This window comes from Salvelinus alpinus, chromosome 5 (assembly GCF_045679555.1).
Source record: "Salvelinus alpinus chromosome 5, SLU_Salpinus.1, whole genome shotgun sequence".
In the NCBI taxonomy this organism is placed as follows: domain Eukaryota; kingdom Metazoa; phylum Chordata; class Actinopteri; order Salmoniformes; family Salmonidae; genus Salvelinus; species Salvelinus alpinus.
The window spans coordinates 83015740-83031134 of record NC_092090.1 but is presented as its reverse complement, the minus strand read 5'-3'; the positions used below and the strand labels follow the sequence as shown (position 1 = coordinate 83031134).

Sequence of the window (15395 nt, the reverse complement as noted above, 5' to 3'; positions counted from 1 at the left end):
TTGACTGTGCCTTTAAACAGCTTGGAAAATTCAAAAAAATTATGTCATGGCTTTAGAATCTTCTGATAGGCTAATTGACATCATTTGAGTCAATTGGGGGTGCACCTGTGGATGTATTTCAAGGCCTACCTTCAAACTCAGTGCCTCTTTGCTTGACGCCATGGGAAAATCAAAAGAAATCAGCCAAGATCTCAGAAAAAAAATTGTAGACCTCCACAAGTCTGGTTCATCCTTGGGAGCAATTTCCAAATGCCTGAAGGTACCACGTTCATCTGTACAAACAATAGTAAGCAAGTATAAACAACATGGGACCACGCAGCCGTCATACCGCTCAGGAAGGAGACGCATTCTGTCTCCTAGAGATGAATGTACTTTGCTGCGAAAAGTGCAAATCAATCCCAGAACAACAGCAAAGGACCTTGTGAAGTTGCTGGAGGAAACAGGTACTAGGTCAGGGAGAGCTGTTGTTGGTTCCGTAGAGATACTGTAGCATTGGGCGGACTTCCCTAACTCATGAGCTTCAGTTGGAAGCTACAGGAGGTCACCCGCTCGAAACATGACTCCTATGCATTAGACCTCCTGGAGAAGCGCACCACCACCACTGAACTGGATGGCGTTCAGAGGTACGCGACCCCACTGCTACGGGTGCCCAACCATCCTCCTCCGCAACCAACTGAAGCTCATGAGTTAGGGAAGTCCGCCCAATGCTACAGCATCTCTACGGAACCAACAACAGCTCTCCCTGACCTAGCACAATCCCAAACACTGCCGGATCTGATCGCCGCCACAAACCAGACCTCAGATGGGGTGGCTTCTATAGCCACCTCCCTCGCGGCAGAGACACTACTCCTCCAGCATGCACAAGCAGTTAGCTTCCCTGAGGAGCTAAAAGCTCTGAAAGCCGGTAGGGAAGTTGCTAAGGAGAGCCGTCTTCTCTCTCTCGCCCCAGAATATGATCAAATCCTTGAAGTGATTAGAGTCGGAGGGAGGCTGCGCCGAGCAGAAATTTTGGACCCCGACGCTATCCACCCAATTATCCTTGACTCCAGACACCCTCTTACCAGGCTCCTCATCAAGAGTTATGATGAGAGGCATCTCCACCCAGGGCCAGAGAGGGTCTATGGGGAGATGAGGCGGAAGTACTGGATACTTGGAGGACGAGGAGCCATTCGTAAGCACCAATACGCCTGCGTAGAATGTCAGAGATGGCGGGCCGGAGCCACTGTGCCCAAAATGGCAGATTTACCCCCTGCTCGCTTGCGCCTTCTCAAACCACCCTTCTGGTCAACAGGAGTAGATTGCTTTGGCCCCTTGACGATCAAGCTAGGTCGTCGAGTGGAAAAGCGCTGGGGCATTCTATTCAAGTGTTTGACGACTAGGTGTGTCCACCTGGACCTACTGGAGAGTTTGGATACTGAAGCCTTCCTCATGGCTGCCTCGAGCCTCCTGGCCGGTGGGACGTATCACTAAGACCATGCCTGGGACCGATGGTTTGCGTTAGATCAGTGGAGATCCAGGTAAAGAACTGGACATATATTAGGCCAGTTGCTCGACTAATTCCTCTCCCTGAGAGGACGGAGGACGGGGAGTAATGAGCCTTTTTGAGGAGTGTGGAATTTAACAAATTTCTAGGGTGGCTGTAGAAAAGGCCCATGGAGTTGGTGGAATAATCGTTTAATTCATGGCCACTTACTCAGCTGGGCCAGGGGCGCTTTAATTAGGTCAGGTGGCAATGACCGACAGATCTCATCCACATAAAAGGATGAAAACGGCATCGCCTGATCTCGCTGCTTTTTCTTCCTTAACTCCGTCTGCTCGAGAAGTTCTGTGCGTCCATGAATCCATGTAAGTCCACCGACTCTGTTACCTTTCATCTGAACTATCTGTTGCGATCGGGAGAGTGGGCCATCAGTTATTGTTTGTAGTTATTATCGCGGAGCGCGTCTTGGAGCGCACGCTTCAAACATATTGTGTAATGTGAATTGTAAATGATTGTGGCCATACTGATCCTCATAGGCCAATTATGCAATCGATATGGTTAATATGTAATTAAATTAATTACATATACACATGAAGACAATTGAAAGGGTGAAATGAGAAACGTCATTGTTTGCTAACTGATCGACTTTGATATCAAACTAAAGGAGATTATAGATTGAATGACCATTCACTGTTTGTATTTATTTTATGATAAATAGTTAAGAGCCTAAATGACTCACAGGTGATTACTATTGACTTCTTAATGAACTGGATTGTTGAATTCCCTAATTATGTTATAATGAATGATTGTTATGATTTGATCTTTGTGATTATGGATTTGATTGGATACATGTTATTTTGTTTCCTTTGTTATGCAGCACAGACTACTCAGTAAATATACCACTTTATGGTTAAAGGAATTCCTGCCTCAGTCTCATCCATTCTTCTGTCATCTGACACGTGACCACCTGTTCACCTTCACTGTCAGTCATCCTACCTGTCCAGCTACCCACACAGATTCCACTAATCTTTCAGTATCTATATCCACAGTAAAACGGGTCCTATATTGACATAACCTGAAAGGCCGCTCAGCAAGGAAGAAGCCACTGCTCCAAAACCGCCATAAAAAAAGCCAGACTACGCTTTGCAACTGCACATGGGGACAAAGATCGTACTTTTTGGAGAAATGTCCTCTGGTCTGATGAAACAAAAATAGAACTGTTTGGTCATAATGACCATCGTTATGTTTGGAGGAAAATGGGGGAGGCTTTCAAGCCAAAGAACCCCATTCCAACCGTGAAGCATGGGGGTGGCAGCATCATGTTGTGGGGGTGCTTTGCTGCAGGAGGGACTGGTGCACTTCACAAAATAGATGGCATCATGAGGTAGAAAAATTATGTGGATATATTAAAGCAACATCAAGACATCAGTCAGGAAGTTAAAGCTTGGTCGCAAATGGGTCTTCCAAATGGACAATGACCCCAAGCATACTTCCAAAGTTGTGGCAAAATGGCTTGAGGACAACAAAGTCAAGGAATTGGAGTGGCCATCACAAAGCCCTGACCTCAATCCTATAGAAAATGTGTGGGCAAGACTGAAAAAATGTGTGTGAGCAAGGAGGCCTACAAATCTAACTCAGTTACACCAGCTCTGTCAGGAGGAATGGGCCAAAACTCACCCAACTTATTGTGGGAAGCTTGTGGAAGGCCACCCGAAACGTTTGACCCAAGTTAAACAATTTAAAGGCAATGCTACCAAATACTAATTGAGTGTATGGAAACTTCTGACCCACTGGGAATGTGATGAAAGAAATAAAAGCTGAAATAAATCACTCTACTATTATTCTGACATTTCACATTCTTAAAATAAAGTGGTGATCCTAACTGACCTAAGACAGGGAATCTTTACAATGATTAAATGTCAGGAATTGTGAAAAACTGAGTTTAAATGTATTTGGCTAAGGTGTATGTAAACTTCCGACTTCAACTGTATGTACCTTTCCAAATCATGCCCAATCAATTGAATGTACCACAGGTGGACTCCAATCAAGTTGTAGAAACATCTCAAGGATGATCAATGGAAACAGGATGCACTCGAGCTCAATTTCGAGTCTCATAGCAAAAGGTCTGAATACTTATGTAAATAAGCTATTTCAGTTTTTTTATTTGTAACAAATTTGCAAACATTTCTAAAAAACAGTTTTTGCTTTCTCATTATTGTGTAATCCTATTTAGAATAAGGCTGTAACGTAACAAAGTGTGGGAAAAGGGAAGGGGTCTGAATACTTTCAGAATGCCCTGTATAGGGCTATATGTCAAACTAGAACCGGATAATCTAATTTGAATGGAGTTGATGTCAAACCTGCTCCCTCTCCCCCTCCCTGGCGCTCGAAGGAGACAGGCTCCCCAACATTACGCTCTCCTGCCACCATCAGTACGCACACCTGTCTTGCCCCGTCATGCGCATCAGCGATTATTGGACTCACCTGGACTCAATCATCTGTGTAATTACCTACCCTATATCGGTCTGTTCCCAAGCTCTGTTCCCTGCTTCAGGATTAATGTTTGTTCGTCTTTGCATACCCGGTTCTATTGCTGTCCCTGTCCTGTTTGATGTCTGTTCCATAATAAATGTTCTACTCCCCGTACCGGCTTTCTTCTCCAGCGTCGGTCCTTACAGTTGATGGAGAGAGAGAAAGACTGCGAGAGAGCTTGCTCATGCACTAGTTTAAAGCAACGAATTTCGAGTGATGGGCTGTTTTAAAACTCTGCAGCTACAATATGTAACGATGTACTCTGAAAGTTGGGAAGCAAGTTCAGGGAGTGAATACATTTAATTAATTAATTAACAAAACAAGAAACACAAACAGCAACAATGACGACTGGGGAAGAAACCGAAGGGAGTGACATATAAAGGGCAGGTAATCAAGGAGGTGATGGAGTCCAGGTGAGTATAATTATGCGCGTAACGCTGATGACAGGTGTGCGCCCTAACGAGCAGCCTGGTGACCTAGAGGCCGGAGAAGGAGCACAAATGACACAATAAAATAAAAGTTACAATTAAAAAATAAGGTGACCCCGAAAGCCAGATGGAGATGGGTAAATTAGACGGGCATTCGGTCTTTATATTACTGTAGCATAGACTATGCTGCAGCAAATGCAGGCCTAGCTATCACAAGAAAAAAGTTACCATGATGAGATGACAGTATAGGTCTACATACATTGTGAACTGCGCTCAATACTGAGATGGGCTGTCTGTCCCCACCCTGAGCATTGAAGATTCTTCATGCAGAGGCCATAGAGAAGCCAGATTTAAACATGCATATAATTTAACAGTTTCATTTCACGCCATGCTGTTCATATAAGTAATTTATTATAATTTACCAGTTTCTCTCAGTTATTTATCCTTGGAAAATAGAGTGGTTTTGGGTGGTAAATCCCAGTAAAACTCAGTAACCAGGTTAAACTCTAATGCTTACCCAATAAAAATGCACTAAATCGCCCAGTCGGCACATCATTGCACACAAATTAGGCTATGAAATACACTGAGTGCACAAAACATTAAGAACACCTGCTCTTTCCATGACAGACTGACCAGGTGAATGCCATGATAGACTTGTTGATGTTACTTGTTAAATCCACTTCAATCAGTGTAGATGAAGGGAAGGAGATAGGTTAAAATATATTTTAACCTTTGAGACAATTGAGACATGAATTGTGTATGTGTGCCATTCAGAGGGTAAATGGTCAAGACAACATATTTAAGTGTCTTTGAACGGGGTATGGTAGTAGGTCCCAGGTGCACCGGTTTGTGTCAATAACTGCAACGCTGTTGTTTTTTTTTTACACCCGTGTGTATCAAGAATGGTCCACCACACAAAGACATCCAGTCAACTTGACACTACTGTGGGAAGCATTGGAGTCAACATGGGCCAGCATCCCTGTGGAACGCTTTCAACACCTTGTGGGGTCCATGCCCCGACGAAGTGAGGCGGTTCTGAGGGCAAAAGGGGGTTGGGGGTGCAACTTAATATTAGGAAGGTGTTTTTAATGTTTTGTACACTCAGTGTATATTCAACAAATTAGAAGTAGAAAAATAAAACTCAATTGATTAAACATGAAATTACTTCAATATGCTTGCAAAAGGCCTATAGCCTACTGTTTATTTTAATGCGGTCATCTCTGTTTTCATTTGAAGCATCTTTATATGTTGCTTGTTTGTATCAATTGCAAAGACATTGGCAACTTTGTATTTGTAGTCAACATTGTTCTGAAGTTATCGGCAGTCACAGGGAAACGGATAGACCATGTGAATCTATGTTCAACAGAGATCTTCTGTGTATAAAGTGACACAGGAGGGCAAAAAAGGAACTAACGATGCACTTAGCTGTTCTACGATTGGCCCGAGGAATCTTTAGATTACGAGCATTTTCAAGTGCAACGTTAATAACGATGGTTTTGGGAAACAGCTTGGAGATATTAACGATGCTCTTACGAAGGTTCTACTGATGAACTTAGCCTTAAGATGCTTTGGGGAAATGGGGCCCTGGACAGTATTGCCCTATAGATTATCTGCCATGAGTAAAACAATGCAATACTACACATCTTTCTGCCCCGAATCTTTCTTCACCCGCCCTGAAATATTTAAAAATATAATTATACCTTCTATAAAAGATAACTTGTCTTCCTCTGTCCCAAGTATGATTTCTTCAGATTGTAAACAATCTCATAAACAGTAATCATGCTTTTCTTTCTGTCTAGACTCTGAATATCGGGTCTGGATACATGTTAGTCCATTCCAAGCACAGCTCGGTCAATATTCTCCATAGCCCTGAGGTGAGATGGCAGTCATAACTGAAGAGAATATTAGTCCAGGGACAGATATTATGGTAGCTCCAGAACTTCAGACAGGAAACGGAGGTGACCTAATATTAGATTCTTTCTCTCTTTACTTTGCAGCTAAAGTAGATAATTAGAGAAGAAGAATCCTCAGGACTCGGTCTGAATATGGAGCAGCCTTCTGGGCTCCACCACCACCTAAAAAGCATCGACAGTCATCTCCTGGTATATAGAATGGCTTGAGACCGTTGTGAATGTGTGGATTAAACCAATGAATGCAAGTAGGAGAGACTAGTGAAAATAATGAATGGTAGGCCTATAACCCTTTTAACACTGCTTAGCCAATCCAATGTGTAGTATTGTGCTTTCCTTTTGTATCCACGTTAGTTGCTAGAACTATGCTGGATTGGACAATGTGAAAAGAAAATATCAGAGCCAGTATGTGTGGGTCAGCATGAGAGTGGAAATAGGGTATTTTTGTATTGGACTGGTGAACTGCACAGCAGTCTGCCCTTGTCAGAAATGAACTGTAATTATGTGGTAAGAAATGCTTACAATTGGCTTATTAGGCCTATAGCTGATATAAAAAGCTTTAATGTATCTACTAGTATGGGATGTGTTGGGTAAAAAAGGGCGTACAAGCGAATACATGGACTGAAATGTGCAATGTGTTATGCCTGCTCATCATTTGAGAGATGAACCTTATAATTGTGCCCCTCACTTTATTTCCTGCGGGGTAGGTCTATTTAACTTTGTGTCCTCCCTGTGCCTACTTGGTCCACGTCTACCTTAAGTTATTAATTAATGTATCGCCTTATTTACTCCCAGTCACAGCACCTTTAAATCATGGGCGTCTTTTTTTAAAACAATCATCCATCAAGACATCCATATCATTAATAACAGAAACTATTGATGCGCAAACGTCCAATCTAAAAACGAATGAGAAAACCATGCGTTCGCAAATTCATCATACACACACATTTACATAATTTACAAATCCCTCTTTGTCTCGTCGGTTAGATTAATAATAATTCTCGAGTACCGGGATAGGATATTTTTCACATCTACCTAAAAGGCGAATATTTAGGCTACGGAATGAAAACTAAAGCTTGTCCAAAGTTGCGACCTCTTTTACACCTTTGGTAGCCTACTTACCCTACTTTTTCGCTTTCCATTGTTCACACACGCCCTTGTCATTCTCCCTTGAGACAGAGATAAAGCTGTCCTTACCGTCGAAGTCCTTGGAACGAGGATGGCCATGACATCCGCGATTTCTTCAAACAGGGTCGGTGCCCGGTGTCCACTGCATAAGTTCGGTCCATGGTCTTAGGGCTGAGGTATTTCTCGGTGTCCGAAAATCCTCTTCTCACCCGGTTGTTCGTCCGTACTCCGAGCGCGTGGTGGAGCGGAGAAAGCGCTGCTTGGTTCTGTTGCCTCCACAAATGTTTAGGCGCATTCGCGTTTCCATCCGTGCAGCTACCGCTGCTGCCGAAGCTACCACTGCCAGAGACGAGGGATGCTGTCACATTCCCGCCGGCGGTATCCATCCTAGCTTGCCAAGGTTTTTATTAGACTCGCAGTCTGGATTAAAACATGCAAAGTGAAGCCTCTGGACTTTTTCGGCACCTTGTCTCGGGGCTGTTGCTGCCAAGATGTTTTCTAAAACTTTGTTCTGCTGGAGACCTAAATTAATTCAACATTTGTTACTTTCAACACAGATTTTCGGTTAGTTTGAAAAGTTACTTGAAATCTGCAGATCCAGGCACTTCTCTGAATTACCTTTAACAGGACAGAGCTATCTGAAGTTAAGCAGTTAAATAATGTGCATTGCCTCATTTTCCAAAATACAGTAGTAGACTATCCAACAAAACATCCATTTGGTGACTAGTCTACTTTTGTCATCTTAATACACCACCACACACTCCAAACACTATTGCCATCTATAGGCCTACTGTGCTAAGATTTTTTTTTTATTAACATTTAATTTTGTGTTATTATAACGTCCCGTCCAATGTTACTCTCTCCCTGTCGCTCAGATAAGAACCTGGCTGTAGTCGAACTCCAAGTGCTCCACCGTCTATGCGTACACGCCTATTTCAGCAAGGTTCTGGTGACGATTCCTTATCCGTGCTCCCCAATAGGCTTACGTGGTACGTGGATAAACTACCTTGAGCCTAAATTAAAATCCATGAATGACCTTTAATGTTTCCGAAATAATATGTTCCAAAAACCGGCTGTCATAACTTTACGCACTCGATGCATGAAAACATCCATGCAGTAGGCGGCCTAAACAACCACAATGTCACTGTTCATCCCCCATCTGCAGTCCTTGTTAACATGGAATAGGAAAGCTGTCACAGCATACATAAAACATGAGACCTTAGCCACCTCCCTTTGACCACAACACAAATGCAGTCCAGAGGGATATGTAATGTCATGGCTAAAATGGGAATCAATCCAAATGTTGCTTCTCTGATCCTTGTTAATGGAATCAAGGTATGGGAGTATCATCATCATATAATAAAATAAGATTAGAATGTGAAAAAAGTGTTCACTCGTTGATCCTTGTTCATGGAATCAAAACCATGACCACAACAAGTGTCTAAATGTGTCTTCTATATTTATTGTTTAAAATAATATATTGCTACGTATGCATTGCAAAGTTCTTTGGGGAGGATACCCTAAATGCAACTAATAGGATGCAACATTCAATAGATTTCTCTAGTAATATGATAAAATATAATTTTATTCTTCACTTATTTAAAATGCAGGCAGTACAAACAAAAAGTATTCAAATTTAGATGAGGATTATGTAATTTCCCACCAAAACAAGTAAACACTAATACAGATGGTTAATGCCATCTACTTAATCTTTTTAAATATGGTTGTATTTTTTAGGGCAGACAAATTATATTTGTTTCATTCTGTTTCACATTTGAGATGTGTCCAGTGTCATTCCTCCACACGGAGTGACGGGGTGGATGGGACATAGATTGTGATTCGGACTCCAGTCTCCAGAGAGGAGAAAGCATGACCATCCAGCTCCTTCTACCACTACAGGCAGTCAGCCACCATGAAATTGCTTTAGGCACATTTTAAATTTTCCATTTCTTTGTTCTTTATTTCCTTTAAACCCAAGAGAGGACTTTTGGTCAAATCGCAGTGTGTTCTTCCTCCTCTCCCACTGCTTGGTTCGAGCCCATTACAATGTAAACTAACTGGCCGGGACTCTAATTTCTTCAATGCCAGGAGCATGAATGCAATCTCCTCAGAAATAGGCTCTTGACAGAGCAGTGGTTGCTTTGCACGCAATGTTGGTGAGGAGAGGGGTATGACAGTGGGCCAAAGAGAAAAGAACACTCCCCTATGCAGTGCCTTCAGGAAGTAATCACACCCCTTTTTCCACTTTTGTTGTGTTACAAAGTGGGATTGAAATGGATTGAATTGTCATAAAGCAGCGCTTTATTATGGACAGATTCTCCCCATCCTAGCTACTGTTGTATCTACAGTTGAAGTCGTAAGTTTACATACATTTAGGTTGGAGTCATTAAAACTCGTTTTTCAACCACTCCACAAATTTCTTGTTAACAAACTATAGTTTTGCCAAGTCGGTTAGGACATCTACTTTGTGCATGACACAAATAATTTTTCCAACAATTGTTTACAGACAGATTATTTCACTTATAATTCACTGTATCACAATTCCAGTGGGTCAGAAGGATACATACACTAAAGTGACTGTGTCTATAAACAGTGTGGAAAATTCCAGAAAATAATGGTATGGCTTTTGAAGCTTCTGATAGGCTAATTGACATCCTTTGAGTCAATTGGAGGTGTACCTGTGGATGTATTTCAAGGCCTACCTTCAAACTCAGTGCCTCTTTGCTTGACATCATGGGAAAATCAAAATATATCAGCCAAGACCTCAGATCGTAGACCTCCACAAGTCTGGTTCATCCTTGGGAGCAATATCCAAACGCCTGAAGGTACCACGTTCATCTGTACAAACAATAGTACGCAAGTATAAACACCATGGGACCACGCAGCTGTCATACCGCTCAGGAAGGAGACGCGTTCTGTCTCCTAGAGAATAACATATTTTGGTGCGAAAAGTGCAAATCAATTCCAGAACAATAGCAAAGGACCTTGTGAAGATGCTGGAGGAAATATGTACAAAAGTGCATATGCAAAGTAAAAACGAGTCCTATATCGACATAACCTGAAAGGCCGCTCAGCAAGGAAGAAGCCACTGCTCCAAAACCGCCATAAAAAAGCCAGACTATGGTTTGCAACTGCACATGGGGACAAAGATCGTACTTTTTGGAGAAATGTCTGATGAAACAAAAATAGAACTGTTTGGCCATAATGACCATTGTTATGTTTGGAGGAAAAAGGGGGAGGCTTGCAAGCCGAAGAACACCATCCCAACTGTGAAGCACAGGGGTGGCAGCATCATGTTGTGGGGGTGCTTTGCTGCAGGAGGGACTGGTGCACTTCACAAAATAGATGGCATCATGAGGTAGGAAAAGTATGTGGATATATTGAAGCAAGATCTCAAGACATCAGTCAGGAAGTTAAAGCTTGGTCGCAAATGGGTCTTCCAAATGGACAATGACCCCAAGCATACTTCCAAAGTTGTGGCAAAATGGCTAAAGGACAACAAAGTCAAGGTATTGGAGTGGCCATCACAAAGCCCTGACCTCAATCCCATACAACATTTGTGGGTGTAACGGATGTGAAATGGCTAGCTAGTTAGCGGTGGTGCGCGCTAATAGCCTTTCAATCGGTGACGTCACTTGCTCTGAGACCTTGAAGTAGTGGTTCCCCTTGCTCTGCAAGGGCCGTGGCTTTTGTGGAGCGATGGGTAACGATGCTTCGTGGGTGACTGTTGTTGATGTGTGCAGAGGGTCCCTGGTTCATGTCGGGGCGAGGGGACGGACTAAAGTTAAACTGTTACATGGGCAGGACTGAAAAAGCATGTGCGAACAAGGAGGCCTACAAACCTGACTCAGTTACACCAGCTCTGTCAGGAGGAATGGGCCAAAATTCACCCAACTTATTGTGGGAAGCTTGTGGAAGGCCACCCATAACGTTTGACCCAAGTTAAACAATTTAAAGGGAATGCTACCAAATACTCATTGAGTGTATGGAAACTTCTGACCCAGTGGGAATGTGATGAAAGAAATAAAAGCTGAAATAAATCATTCTCTCTACTATTATTCTGACATTTCACATTCTTAAAATAAAGTGGTGATCCTAACTGACCTAAGACAGGGAATCTTTACTCTGATTAAATGTCAGGAATTGTGAAAAACTGAGTTTAAATGTATTTGACTAAGGTGTATGTAAACTTCCGACTTCAACTGTGTGTGTTGGGTACAGAGATGGGATCGTTAAAAAATCATGTTAAACACTCTTAATGCACACAGAGGGAGTCAATGCAATTTATGTGACTTGTTAAGCACGGTTGTACTCCTGAACTTATTTAGGCTTGCCATAACAAAAGGTTTGAATACTTATTCACTCAAGACATTTTAGTTTTTAATTTTAATACATTTGTAAACATTTCGAGACACATAATTCCACTTTAACGTTATGGGGTATTGTGTGTAGATCAGTGACAGAAAATCTCAATTTAATACATTTCTAATTCAGGCTGTATCACAACAAAATGTGGAAAAAGTCAAGGGGTGTGAATACTTTCTGAAGGCACTATAAAAAAGTGTTTGATCTGACTTCATCTGTCCCGATCTCATCTATCCATCTCCCCTGAAGTGACCGGTTCCTTCCTCCACTTCTTTTTATTTTTCCAGTACTGGTATGGTAGGCTAGCTGTAACCTATCCCAGTTTGTAAACTTCACTCTTTCATTGTTCAAATGAACCCTTAACTTGAACTTGGAAGCAGTAAGTTGTCTGCCTTCCAGTTCTCTTCTTCTTCAACCCTGATGAACTATAAATGAACCAAGCCTTAAACTGAGCTAAGACGTTGTACAGTATGGTCTTTGTTAGAATTCTCAATCATTTTCTCCCATGTTGTCCATAGTGAAGTGTATAGAAGGCATAGCAATTAATAAGTATATTACAAAGGGCTTGTGCCTTACTTACATATTTTAATAAATTCTTGATAAAATGTATGATGACATCACAACATAATCTAAGCTTTAAAAAAAAGAAATCACAGATGTGCTAAAATCTGTGCTAAAATTGGACGGTGTAATGTATGTACGTAGCTTGTTGTTGATGAAGAAGACACTGCTCTCCAATGCAAATCTTCATGATCAGTGGAGTGAGGCGTTCTAAATCCCAGGGACACTGTCCATTCTATGAATTCTAATTACATGGTCCTACATCTTCTCTCTGTCTCATATTACAAAGACATTACCTGGCCATAGAGCAACTGCCAAACTTGATGTGTTCTCAGATGCACTGGGGATTACTTTCATCTGCAGGAGCTGGGGGGGTCTTCTTTGTTGATATTCTTTTGGCTGTACTTTAGGTTTGTTTTTTCCCCTTACTTACACTTACTTACTCCTCCTCGTCACCTATGGGATATAAGGCTACAATGAGCCACTGTTTATCCCCTTACGATTTGTGGTCCCTGAGAATTTTTCTCAGACATGGGCTACTTGTGAATGCAAATCTCTCACCTTGTGAAGCTCTGGTAACTCTCAACTGACCTCATAGCAGATGGTACTGTACGTTGTGCACTGCACACTGCAGAGGGCTTAGCTTCCCCAAACCTTTCTTAATACCCTGCTCTAACTTTGTTTAGACTGTTTGATAGTATGGTGGTGATGGCTGTGTGCTTTGAATCCCATACAATCCTAGAACTCTGACAGATTACACGGAACCCAAACCGGCTGCGCGAGTGCGCCATCGTGCGCTATCGTGCATACATTTATTTTGTCCCCCTACATCAAACGCGATCACGACACGCAGGTTAAAATATCAAAACAAACTCTGAACCAATGACATTAATTTGGGGACAGGTCGAAAAGCATTAAACATGTATGGCAATTTAGCTAGTTAGCTTGCACTTGCTAGCTAATTTGTCCTATTTAGCTAGCTTGCTGTTGCTAGCTAATTTGTCCTGGGATATAAACATTGAGTTGTTATTTTACCTGAAAGGCACAAGGTCCTCTACTCCGACAATTAATCAACACATAAAACGGCCAACCGAATCGTTTCTAGTCATCTCTCCTCCTTCCAGGCTTTTTCATCTTTGAACTTATATGGTGATCGGCATCTAAACTTTCATAGTATTACCACGACGACCGGCAAAACAGTTCGTCTTTCAATCACCCACGTGGGTATAACCAATGAGGAGATGGCATGTGGGTACCTGCTTCTATAAACCAATGAGGAGATGGGAGAGGCAGGACTTTCAGCGCGATCTGCGTCAGAAATAGAAAGGAGTTCTATTTTAGCCCTTGGCTGTGTGGGTGCAATAATTGAATAACATGGATTTCTAAATTTACTCTCGCGACTCTCGCGCATGCGACATTTCCGGTCTGGTCAGCATGTTAGCCTGTATTATGACAGTGTTCCCCAAGTGGTTTTCTTATAGGATCTAGGGAGGCTGTATATGATATACTGAAAGTTTGTCATATTTTGGACTGGTGCCTCAAGGGGTTTTGGTTGAATGACTACGCTCTACTACATGTTGAAACCTCTGCTCCACCAAAGGGCCAAAAATTGCGTAAAAACACAATTCTGTGAAATTATGTTGATTTGCAAGATGGATACCATATGCTGCCTTGTTTGTTACTGTAGAGTTGTTTTGTTTAGTTAATCATTACTTTTCAGAAGAAATGGAGACAAGATATTTCCCAGATCTGTATGATGAAATCAGTCAATTACAGTGCTAGCGAAGATAGCTCTATTAGAAATACACGGATGAGTCAGACTTCAGTAGACAAGTGAGTCAGGGTTCACTTCAATAAGTGCCAAATAAACACAGAAAATGAAGGGCTACATTTGTATAATTGTAGCTCATCCAAAAAGAAAGCACTCTTTCCAGACTGCCTGACAGTCTAAACATCCCTTATGGTAATTTAATTTGTATAAAACTAGAAAGTCAACACACACACATACACACACCTCACCTGCTGGTGTCGGCTGAGGTGATGGCGATAAGTGGAGGGGTGCGTAGGGGCAGTGTGGTCGGTCGCGGTGGGACTGTGACAGTGTCTGGTTCAGGTTTGTGGTTGTAGTAGTACTGCTCAGCCTGCCTGAAGGCCAGAGGAGGCAGCTGGACAGTGCGACATGACAGCCTCCGGACCAGGAAGGGCTCCATACAGGACATTGGCCCCGGCTCTGGAGAGTCTGACGAATCATCTGACACCTGGGACAGAGGAGAGCAGAGACAGACAGACAGTCAGGATGGAGATATACCTGAGAGGGATGAGAGACAGACAGGATGGAGATATACCTGAGAGAGAGGAGAGACAGACAGGATGAAGATATACCTGAGAGAGAGGAGAGACAGACAGGATGGAGAGATACCTGAGAGAGAGGAGAGACAGACAGGATGGAGATATACCTGAGAGAGAGAAGAGACAGCCAGGATGGAGATATACCTGAGAGAGAGGGGAGACAGACAGGATGGAGATATACTTGGGAGTGAAGAGAGACAGAAAGACAGGATGGATATACCTGATAGAGTCTAGAGGTCAGACAAACAGACAGACAGACAGTATGGTGATATACCTGAGAGAAGAGAGGAGAGACAAACATAAAGACATGTTGGAGATATACCTGAGAGAGAAGAGACGATAGACAGATAGGATGGTGATATACCTGAGAGAAGAGAGGATAGACAGACAGACAGTATGGTGATATACCTGAGAGAGGGGAGAGGAGAGACAGACAGACAGGATATACCTGAGAGAGAGGAGAGGAGAGACAGACAGACAGGATGGTGATATACCTGAGAGAGAAGAGAGGAGTTACAGACAGAATGGTGATATACCTGAGAGAGAAGAGAGGAGAGACTGATAGCATGGTGATATACCTGATACTGAGATAAATAAACAGACACCAAGAGGTACCTGAGGGGAGAAGAGGAGATATGCCAT

At 42.4% G+C, this 15395-nt stretch overlaps 1 protein-coding gene across 1 annotated transcript in view; it reads right to left on the bottom strand.

Moving 5' to 3' along the window:
• The window catches only part of LOC139577053 (3',5'-cyclic-AMP phosphodiesterase 4D-like), a 257186-nt gene extending 248633 nt beyond the window's left edge, over positions 1-8553 (bottom strand). The window contains exon 1 of the mRNA XM_071403792.1: positions 7548-8553. Within this exon, the coding sequence (XP_071259893.1) occupies positions 7548-7864 (317 nt within the window). The 5' untranslated portion in view covers positions 7865-8553. The remainder of the gene's footprint in view (positions 1-7547) is intronic.
• Positions 8554-15395: the final 6842 nt, after the last annotated feature.